The sequence below is a fragment of the Petromyzon marinus genome, unplaced genomic scaffold (assembly GCF_048934315.1).
Source record: "Petromyzon marinus isolate PM22_M1 ecotype Great Lakes invasive population unplaced genomic scaffold, UKy_Petmar_22M1.pri1.0 PM_G_Scaffold_62, whole genome shotgun sequence".
NCBI classification, from domain to species: domain Eukaryota; kingdom Metazoa; phylum Chordata; class Hyperoartia; order Petromyzontiformes; family Petromyzontidae; genus Petromyzon; species Petromyzon marinus.
Genome location: NW_027423016.1, coordinates 980,512 through 991,973, shown reverse-complemented (window position 1 = coordinate 991,973; position 11,462 = coordinate 980,512). Strand labels below are relative to the sequence as shown.

General features: G+C 48.7%; 1 protein-coding gene across 1 annotated transcript; it reads left to right on the top strand.

Annotated features, from left to right (window-relative positions):
- Positions 1–3,438: 3,438 nt before the first annotated feature.
- On the top strand, positions 3,439–7,381 carry LOC142919843 (uncharacterized). The gene is made up of 2 exons (XM_076062504.1): positions 3,439–3,622; positions 5,849–7,381. Exon 2 carries the CDS (start codon positions 5,900–5,902, stop codon positions 7,379–7,381), a length of 1,482 nt encoding a protein of 493 aa, XP_075918619.1. The 5' UTR covers positions 3,439–3,622; positions 5,849–5,899.
- The last annotated feature ends 4,081 nt before the right edge of the window (positions 7,382–11,462 follow it).

Sequence of the window (11,462 nt, the reverse complement as noted above, 5' to 3'; positions counted from 1 at the left end):
ACATCAAGACAACAGACACCTCGATTCATCTCGGTGGCGTCTGGTTGTCTGATCCCTCCACCCAGAGAGAGGGGCGGGTTCCCCCCCCCCCCCCCCTTTTCCGTTCGCGTTCCGACGCACAAAGAAATGGTTAAGATTTTTTTTAAGTTTAACATTTCACATCACAGTTGGTATCTTATCATACACAGTTATGATCCTGCTTGTGATTCATAGTATTTGATTTATTTCCAAGTGAAGATGCTCTTCCGAGCGTATGCATTTTATCACGTGCTGCAGGGAAAGACAAAGGTGGTCGGGAGAGACAAAGGTGGTCGGGAGCACCTCTTTATACTTTCGACTTATTTTTCTCAAATACCATTTGGTCCCATGTTCGCCAAGACTCGTGTTTGTAACTACGTCCTCCCGACACCTCTCGGTTTTACCGAGGTTCGAATTGTTATGATGGAATTATTAAAAAGAAAAATAATTATCATCCTGAGTTTAAGAGGTCCATTTCTTGATTGTTGGAATCCATATCCCTTGGTTCTATAAGGTTCTATAATGGAATGTCGTGTAAGGTTAACACGTTGTTATTATTAATATTATTTTGCAATTTTCTTTAAAACTTTCTTTGCCTGGTTGCCGTGTGTGGGGTGGGTGTGTCTCCTCATCAAATCCGGCTGGCTTTTCCAGATGGCCCCTTGTGATAAGGTGTAATTCCTGCTTCTCCGCGCTGTGAGAGAGACAAATGTGGTCGGGGTTGCTTGGAATATTGTTTAAACTCTTTCGCAAGTTTGCTCGTCGTCTCATTCCTTCTCGATAACCTTTGATGTGACTCGGTATTCTTGCTCCAAGCTTTGTTTTAACAGTAAAGGTATTAAAGGTGAAAATCATTTGATAGCGAATTAATCATTGGATAATAATTCACTGATGTGTCTGGTGGCCTGTTCTTAATTGGAGTGAGCGTTAGGCTCGCTACTTTTATCTTATTCTTGTTGTTGCCTTTTAATTTTGTTGTTGTTTTACTGGAAAATAAGGAAAAGAATATGTATACGATTTACCCTGTTGGCGTCTGGTGTCTGCTCTCTTGGTGTTCTGACCTCGGGGGGACCTTTCCTAAGGGGCCCATCAAACTCTTGTTCATCTGGAGATTTTCGCCGATAGCTGTTACATCCTCGCCTCGAGAGTTTTATTATTTCTTTATTTCTTAATGGTCTGTTTATGACCGACATCTGGTTTTTCGTGTTTCTGGCTTACGGGTTTGATTCATTATTAAAAATATATATATTGTTTGTCACGAAAGAAAGGAAAAAGAAATCTAGGTGTATGCATCCGTAAATATTCTTACGGATATTAATTGTGGAAAAAGGGCCGTATACAACATGTGTTCACCTCCTGTTTCCATTCTTATTAAGAGTTCCAGAGGAAAACAAAAATAAACTATTGTTTTGATATAACCTCCGTGTTCAACAGAGTTAATAGACTTTACTGCAAACACAAACTTGACACTGTCACACACTGCCATGAGTAAACAGGTGGCGGTGTGACCAGAACCATGCCTGGCCACCTTCATCTGCTCAGCATTAATTCTTCCTCACTCCACCAAGTAATGAATCGAGGATCAATCAACATAGCCGAGGCTATCCGTGTCTCTGTCTCTCTCTCCCCGTGGTGAAGGTGTTCCCCTCCACACATTCAGAGTCAACAGCGGCACGCGCTTAGCCTCTTTGACCGATACATTGACGCACGTATTGTTGGTTATTTCAGTAAAGTCACGTAGATAGAAAATAAAAATAACAGATTAAATTTAATAAGATAAAGACCACTTGTGTTGCAATCGAAACCTCGTGGGTTTTTTTGCTTTATTTTCAATTTTTCATTTAATTTAATTTTTATTTTCTATCTACGTGACTTTACCGAAAGAACCAAGAATATTAATTCCTGCAGTCACCAAAGTTTTAAGTCGAAACATTCACACACGTTGACAAAGCCTCACCTTGTGTTGTTGTGGGCAGGTCGCTTCTGATAACAAGAGCGGTATAGCAGCTCAAGCGGGCTTGGCCTGCTAACAAAAGAACGAAAATAAAAACTGCGTGAATATTTACAATAAAACAAAGTTACAAAGTGGCGAGCCGGGTGAAGACAAATTAAACTTATGAGAGATAATTAAAGTGAATGCAAATCAGGCGAGGGCAGGAGGCAAGGCCCCGCGTGGCTAGGCCCCGCGTTGTAAAGTTCCAACCTGAACATCGATTCCCATCAGAGTCAGAATCAGAAAGGGTTTTTTATTCGCCATGTAAGTTCACACCGACACGGAATTTACTTTGGCAGGATGGTGCATACATTCAACATATAGGAATCTAAAATCTTAAATAAGTTTTAAACAAGTCTTACTATAATAATAAGGGTTAAAAGTCTAACACCAAGGGGCTGAAGTATATAAAATTGAATAAATATCGAATATAAAATAGCTTTAAGATATAATTTAAAAATAAAAAATACAAATAGGTTAACATAGTTAATATCGGCAAGGTGTCATTATGTAGATAACTAAGATTAAGGCCATCAGTCTAACTCCGTACTACAATAAACATTAACATGGCCTAAACCAAAAAAACTTTTCGAAATCACCAAAATAAAAGCCATAAATGCAATGTAACAGTGATCATAGGGAGTGTGACCGAATTTTTTACAATAAACTACATAAATAAATTATAACACCAAAATCTAGAGCCATATTTCAGGCCACTAAATAGCAGTGGCAGCTAGGGGTGTACAACTCCTCTAGAGCAGTTTTGAGTGAAGATCTCATAGGTGGTGATTCAAGTTGCAGTTTATTGGCAATAGCATTCCAGGCCCTGGGGTCATGAATAGCAAAGGCCCTTCCTCCAGTTTTTGTACGGCAATAGGGAATGTGAAGCTGGTAAATGAGCGAAGACCTGAGGTCAAATTTGTTCTTTGAAACAGAGAGGAGATCCAGTAGGTAGTCTGCGGAATTTTTTGTAAGTACATCGTGAATAAATAAGATCTGGTGCACAAGCCGTCGAACATTAAGAGATGTTAAGTTTGACCCAATGTAGAGATCACAGTGGTGAGTCTATGGGGCAGTGTTGAGTCTATGGGCAGTGTTGAGTCTATGGGCAGTGTTGAGTCTACGGGCAGTGTTGAGTCTATGGTGCAGTGTTGAGTATATGGGCAATGTTGAGTCTACGGGCAGTGTTGAATCCACGGGCAGTGCTGAGTCTATTATGGTGCAGTGTTGAGTCTATGGTGCAGTGTTGAGTCTATGGGCAGTGTTGAGTCTATGGACAGTGTTGAGTCTATGGGCAGTGCTGAGTCTATGGGCAGTGTTGAGTCTATGGGCAGTGCTTAGTCTATGGGCAGTGTTTATCAATTCTACAGAATCTGAGCCTCGCTCGCACTGCGTGTTCGCCTATCCGCACTACGGTTTATAAAAGCGCCCTGCTAAGGCCTCACGTGATAACAGCCCCGCCGAGTCGCCTGCCCGTGATTCGAGGCACGGAACGTCGAATCTCCTCCTACACCACGACCACACGAGGACATTGTTTTGTTTGTAACCTCACCACGAAGGAGGATATAGCTCAAGACCCCCCCGCCCAGACACCTACGCAGCGTTGCGCTGGTGAGTGCCGTGTTGAGGCCTATTCCGGGAGTGTCACCGGTCTCGGCTAGATTGCCCAGCCGGCCGAGGCGGCACTTTGGCCGGCTACAGATGCCGCTGTCATGCGATGGCCTCCATAGAGACCTGGAAGATGGTCTCTAGGTTATGTTGTGGGTTGGCAAGCTTCCAAAGGATGCGTGAAGGCTGCCGCTAGGCTTTTGTAACGAATCTTTGCTGCGTGTTTTAAACTTGAATTATTTGCAATGCACGCGTGTCAATGTGCTCTAGAGGAGTTGTACAACCCTAGCTGCCACTGCTATTCAGTGGCCTAAATTATGGCTCTAGATTTTGGTGTTATAATTTATTTATGTAGTTTATTGTTAAAAATCGGTCACACTCCCTATGATCACTGTTACATTGCATTTATGGCTTTTATTTTGGTGATTTCGAATTTTTTGTTTGTTTTGGCCATGTTTTGTTTATTGTAGTACGGAGTTAGACTGATGGCTTTAATCTTAGTTGTCTTGTGGTTGTTGTTGTTATTTGACTTGCATCCCACTGGGATTTTTGCACACAGCGTTGGTGTACGGTGCTATTTCAGGAATATTTTGATATTTTTGTTCCTGTATTTTCTGTTTGCACAGTCACGTAATCACTTTAAGATGTTTTCTTGTTCATGTTTTTTGTTTGTTGCGGTTGCACCCGATTCAAGAGCCGAATGGCTCACAGGGCTATACCAAATAAATGAAACTATGAACTATGCGTCGCTCAAAGACTTCACTCGAGCGCGTCGTGTTCAAGCTCGCTTTGTCTCCCTTAGGAGCTTACAAAGTGCCGCCCAATAATTTACCGTGCGTCTGCCTCTTAGACCGAGTGAATCGCTTGAACAAGTGCACATTCAGAAGCGTAAACTCTGCGAGTATCTCGTTTTAAATTTTTGATTTAAAGGTTTCGTGACTGCGGTAATTTATATTCTTAGCTCTTTCGGTAAAGTCACGTTGAAGGGAAACAATAAAATAATAAAATATATATAAAACAATAAAAATTCTCACGACGTTTCGACCTGATGACGACCGTTTGTGTTATGGTCGAAACGTCGTGAGAATTTTTATTGTTTTATATATATTTTATTGTTTCCCTTCAACGTGACTTTACCGAAAGAGTTAAGAATATCTCGTTTTATTCATAGTCCGTGTTTCCAAGGATAAAACAAATTGCACATTCTCATTACCAATACATCGACCTGGCTGGCGGTCACAGTTGCCAGGAGCCCCTTTCCCTGTCGGCTTGACATTTTTTTCAACTCAATTGTTTTTTTACACAGCTCTTGGACAGACGTGCGGCAGTGTTGGTTTATATCCTGGAAGGTGCTCTAACTTCAGGGGGTGTTTCATTGATGGGAAAAAAAACCTGAGCTGGGGCTGTAATCAATGTTGTTTTATTGATCTAGTTTAAAACAATCAGCACGAACATCGGTGCCAAACTAACACGATGTGAGGCGCTAGATTTGAAGCTTTCGTGATGTGCAAGGATTCATACTCTTTGGATTTTTTTCGGTAAAGTCGCGGAGGTAAAAAAAATAAAGTAAACCCAAGTTAAACTTTAGCAGCCGTATAGTTTACAGCAGAATACTCAGCAAGGCAACCAGTTTGTCAGCTTAACTACTGCCTCTGGTTCACGTGTGTAACGCTCTTCAACCTGCACACGGCCATCTCTCCGTCCCCCCCCAACCCCCTGCAGCATAACAGAAGGCGGCTTAACTTAGCCCCCACCCCACGGCCCTTCTTGTCTCTCCCCCCCCCCTTAACCTGTATACAATCTCGGGTGTCACTACCACCACCATTACACCACCACTACTACCACCACCACTAGCACCATCACCACCACCACTTCCACCACTTCCACCATTACCACCACTACTACCATACACTACCATCACTACCACCACCATTACCACCACTACTACCAGCAACGCTACCACCACCATTACACCACCACTACTAACACCACTACTAGCACCATCACCACCACCACTTCTACCGCCACTTCCACCATTACCAGCACCACCACCACTACTACCATACACTACCATCACTACCATCACCACCACCATTACCAACATCACTACAATCACTGACCACCACCGCTACCACTAATAACACCACCGCTACCGGGATGTTTGCGCGCTGAATGCTGGAATCTGATCCCGCGTCTCCTCCCTCTCCTCCGGCCCTCCCCCCTCACCAGCGGCCTCCCAGACGGCCTCCCCCAGCCCGGGCCCCGGCCCCGACCCCGGCCATGGCTACAGCCGCCCCCTCCATGAGGGCTCGCTCCTCCCGGCCCATCCGGGTGCCCAAGCGCTCCACGGACGACGCCGGAGGAGGAGGAGCCGAGTCCCACGCGGCGCCCTCCAAGGTCGCTCGCCCGCTCGGCGACGACGCCGGGGGGCCGTGGCCCGCGCCGGGGCCTCCCCGCCGCGGCCGTCGTCTTCGTCGCCCCGTGACGTTCCGGGCTCTCGAGGGGGGGCGCCGCCGCCGGGAGACTCCGGCGGCGGCGGCGCCCCCCCAGGAGAGCTCCCGCGGCGGCGGCAGCAGCGGCGCCCGGCCGACGCCGGGAATCAGCCCGAGGGTCGCCCCGGAGCGCGGAGACGGCGGCGGAGAGTCGGGGCCGGCGCTCGGTGCTGACGAGGCGGCGGGCAAGGAGGAGGCGGAGGAGGAGGAGGCGGAGAGACGCAGGGAGGCCGCGGTTGGACCGCGTGCGGCGCGGAAGAGACACTTCAACTTTTGGTGGCAGGGCATGGGCAGGAGGGGGAGCAGCAGGAGGGGCGGAGGAGGAGGAGGCGGAGCGAGAGGAGGAGGAGGAGGGGAAGAGGAGGCCGAGGCGGCGATGAAGGCGGCGGAGGAAGAGGAGGAGGAGGTTTTGGCCGGGCGGTCTCCGCTAAGCAAGCGGCGGGAGGCGGCGGCGGATTGCCCGGTGGGACCGAATCCCGATCCCTGCCCGGGCTCCTCTACCTGCCGCGCTCCTCCGCCTCCTCCTCCTCCTCCTCCTCCTCCTCCTCCTCCTCCTCCTCCTCCGCCGCTGCCGGCGGTCGCGGGCAAGCGGCGGTCGACCCCGCGTGGGGCGACGTTCCACTTCTGCTCGCTGATGCCGCGGCCGCTGGCTGAGCCGCCGCCGCCCACCGAGAGGCGCCGGGGTCGTGCCCTGGAGAAGCAGCGGCAGCGACGGAGACAAATTCAGCAACAATACCGGCAGCAGAGAGCGTCGTCATCGTCCTCCAGCTGTTGGTCGTTCTCGGACGCATCGTCGTTGTCGTCGTCGTCTTCATCGCCGGAGGACGAGGTGGTGGTGGAGGGTGACGAGGTGAAGGAGCGGAGGGGCGAGGAGGAGGAGGTGGTGGAGTCTACGGGGGGCGTCCGCAGGCTGCTGCTGAAGTCTCGCGCCAGCCGCCTGCAGCCGAGCGTCGACAGAGCACGAGACGATGGGGAGGTGGCGGACAACGAGGAGGAGGAGAACGAGGAGGAGGAGGAGGAGAGGAAGACGAGGAGGAGGAGGAGGAGGAAGAAGAAAAAGAAGAGGAGGGGACTATGGAGATCACGCAGTGCAGTCGATGATGGCGACTACAAGTCGGGCGACGAGGTGGAGGAGAAGGAGGAGGAGAAGGAGGAGAGGGTGGCGAGTCTCAAGAGGGTGGAGGAGTGCCGGATTCTGAAGCAGATAGACGACATCATGGCTGAGAAACCCCAGCTGGAGGGGAGATGCAGGGTGAGGAGGAGGAGATGAGGTGTAGGGTGGTGAGGAGGGGCTGGGTGGTAAGGTATAGGGTGGTGAGGAGGGGCTGGGTGGTGAGATGTAGGGTGGTGAGGAGGGGCTGAGTGGTGAAGTGTAGGGTGATGAGGAGGGGCTGGGTGATGAGGTGTAGGGTGGTGAGGAGGGGCTGGGTGGTGAGGTGTAGGGTGGAGAGGAGGAGGGTGAGGAGACTACCGGGCAGCGGGTGAGGGTGTTGGGAGTGGCTCACTCAGTCATTCACTCACTCAGTCACTCACTCAGACACTCACTCAGTCACTCACTCAGTCACTCACTCAGACACTCACTCAGACACTCAGTCACTCACTCAGTCACTCACTCAGTCACTCACTCAGACATTCACTCGCTCACTCAGTCACTCACTTAGACACTCACTCAGTCACTCACTCACTCACTCGAACACTCAGTCACTCACTCAGTCACTCACTCATACACTTACTCAGTCACTCACTCAGTCACTCACTCAGACACTTACTTAGACACTCACTCAGACAGTCATTCACTCAGTCACTCACTCAGACACTCAGTCACTCACTCAGTCACTCACTCAGACACTCAGTCACTCACTTAGTCACTCACTCAGACACTCACTCAGACACTCAGTCACTCACTCAGTCACTCACTCAGACACTTACTCAGACAGTCACTCACTCAGTCACTCAGACACTCACTCAGACACTCAGTCACTCAGACACGTACTCTGACACTCAGTCACTCACTCAGACAGTCACTCAGTCACTCACTCAGACAATCAGTCACTCACTCAGTCACTCACTCAGTCACTCACTCAGACACTCACTCAGTCACTCACTCAGACACTCAGTCACTCACTCAGTCACTCACTCAGACACTTACTCAGACACTCAGACAGTCACTCACTCAGTCATTCACTCAGACACTCAGTCACTCAGACACGTACTCAGACACTCAGTCACTCACTCAGTCACTCAGTCACTCACTCAGACACTCAGTCACTCAGACACGTGCTCAGACACTCAGTCACTCACTCAGACAGTCACTCAGTCACTCACTCAGACAATCAGTCACTCAGACACACACTGACACACTGACACACACACACACTGACACACACTAACACACACACACTCAGACACACACTGATACACACACACACTGACAAAGCAAAAAACAAAGATCCCCCGTATAGCCTTAACAGACTGTAGGGGCAAGTGCTGTTAGCGAGCACCTACACACACTGACAAAGACAAAGATCCCCCATATAGCCTGTAACAGACTGTAGGGGCAAGTGCTGTTAGCGAGCACCTATGAAGGCCAGAACGGTACACGAGGGGGTGGGTGGCCAGCACCATGCCCGACCGCCTTTGTCTCCCCAGTGGCAATGTTTACACACCGCACCAGGTACTCATTTGAGGCTGAGTCGACCTAGGGGAGGCCCGGGACCGGTTCAGATAATCGTCACTGGTGTTGGCCGTGAGCGGGAATCGAACCCGGGTCGCCAGGTTCATAGTGCAGCGCGCTAACCGCTACACTATCGCTCCCCTACACACACTGACACACACACTGACACACACACCATGATACACACACTGACTGGAGGAGGTGGAGCGTGGTCAACACATCTACGCCTGAAACATTTTAGAAAGAAGCGGAGAATACGGAACAACCCACCTGTTGTCCATTTCGATTTCCGTGTTGCCTCTAATCTTCAGTCTTGCTGTGTATCCACCGTCTGCTGGAGCTCACCTTCTATAGCAAGGATATCCATCATCTCCAGTTTGTGTGTCTTTAATAAATTGTCTCGGATATTTCTTGCTGCTCTCTATGTCCTTCATACATGCTGCTGCATTGACATTAAGGTTTCCGCATGGTCCATGAATCATATTTGCGGTCACTACTGCAAACAGATTTTGGGTCTTCCTCTGGATTTGGAAACTCGGCAGATATAACATCGATTTGGATTGGATGATTTTATTCTTTCAGCCAGATTAAAATATGAGCGTGGGGAAGTCATCTACATCATTAGACCACCTTTGGCGGGACCAAAATATAATAATAGGGGTTTTTCCCCTTTTTTCTGGCAACAAAACTGAAACCTTTTTACAAGGATTCATGTTACTGCATTAACCACAATACCTGCAGTCAAAATGCAAACAAAACACACGCACTATGATAATATGTGGCATTGTCCTTGAAACCGATTGGTCCACACCAAGGGACGGCTTTCTTGAGAGCCTCGACCCAATTGGTGCTCGAGCAGAGGACGCCAAAAGGTTTCAGTTTTGTTGCCAGAAAAAATGGGGAAACCCCTATGATGTGTAAGTCCTCGTTTCTGCCACTCAGTTGAGTACATCCAGCATCTTGTTTCTCCAAAAAACACGACTCTCAGTGAATGCTCTCGATGAATTTGACTTGCTTTCGTCTGAACACCCTGGCTGTGAAGTCGTATCGACGGCTGGGTGTCTGGCCGAATGAAAGTTATTGCTTTTTTTGTTTTATCTGAGGCCAAGTTGGATTACATGTAAAGGTAATAAATAAGTCGGGGACATCCCTACGCTCGACGTATGACATGGCACCTTGAGCATATTCGTGCATGCGTCTAGGGCTTCCTGTGAACGTAGCAGACGCCTGGATGCTACAAGGGGGGGGGGGGGGATGATGTAGTGCCATTGTTGGGCTGTATGCGTATTACCACGGGAGCTGACCTGTAATAGCGGACATGCGTCAACGGGGTGGTATACAGACCAGGTGGGACTAACAGGGCCCCCAGACCCCAAGACCGTGGGGGGGGGGGGGGGGGGGGGACAGGGCTGGGGGATGTTCCAGGGCCCCCTAGAGAGTTCCAGAAGGCTTGGCCAGGGGCGGAGAGACCCTGGAACAGGGATAAAAGCCGGACCCCTGAACGGTTTGGTGGTCCTCGTCCACCTGAAGCTCTGAAGAAGACTCTGAGCGCTACCTTGAAGACCCTGAAGACCCTGAAGCGAAGAGCCCAGTGACCCTGGCTAGGGTCGAGTTCAGACATAACCAGTGTAGGGTTAGCGCTCGAACCAGAGTAAGGGCACCGTAGTGTGGAGGGATGGCCTCCTGAGGTTATCGGCTGTGAGGAGTCGTCACCCCTCTGTGCTGTGGTTCCCTTGTTGAATAAACGTGTTGCCTCTAGCGAACCGTTTCGCCTCGTCTTGGACCCACTGCACGTGTCACCTATAGTAATGAAACCTCTTGTCGCAAAAAAATTAGCGGCGTGCGAAAGTGAAAGGTGTTAACGAAGTAATAATAAATTTTGATTTAAAGCTTTCGTGACTGCGAGGAATTAATGTTCTTGGTTCTTTCGGTAAAGTCACCACCACGTAGAAGGGAAACAATAAAATAATAAAAATATAAAACAATAAAATTCTCACGACGTTTCGACTGCAACACGAGTAATCGTCATCAGGTGTGAAAACCACAGCAAGAAATTTTGAAAAAATTGGCGGGTTTTTTTAACGTTAGCACCACGGAGAGCGATTTGACAGTTTGTTCAGATGGACGAGTCCATCTAAGTTCGGAATAGAGGAGGGGGGAGACGAAAATAATGGATGCTGTCTGAAAGCCACCATAAGCGTGAACAATCAATTAAGACCCGAAATGGTTTATCAAATCTTTCCAATGATTGCTAAGCCAGAATCCATCTTCCCAGTTGAAATTGTCTCTGTATATGTGGATAGCCTCATGAATGAATCTCTCATGGTAGCCAGATGGCTTACAAACAACCTGTCTTGGAGAAGTCAATGTCATGTGAGCCTACTGAATTATAACAATGATCTGCCATGGCCGAGGTGTTGGTCCTACCGTGTTTCAGGTCTGCTTTGTGTTCACGAATGCGGTCCGAGACATGGCGTTTGGTTTCTCCAATGTAACTACTACCACAGAGGCAACTTAGTTTGTAGACACCAGGGTACTGTATGTCCGGAATCACATCTTTTACAGACGGAACCAGATCACGGAGTTTATGTAATGTGTTGAATCGGACCTAGATCTTGTGTTTATTCAAGATTTTGGAGATCTTTTTTGTGATCCCCGCAATGTAGGGCAAAGTGAT

Excerpts from the sequence above, each read along its gene's own strand:
- LOC142919843 (XM_076062504.1), top strand. The coding sequence starts at position 5,900 with ATGGCTACAGCCGCCCCCTCCATGAGGGCTCGCTCCTCCCGGCCCATC.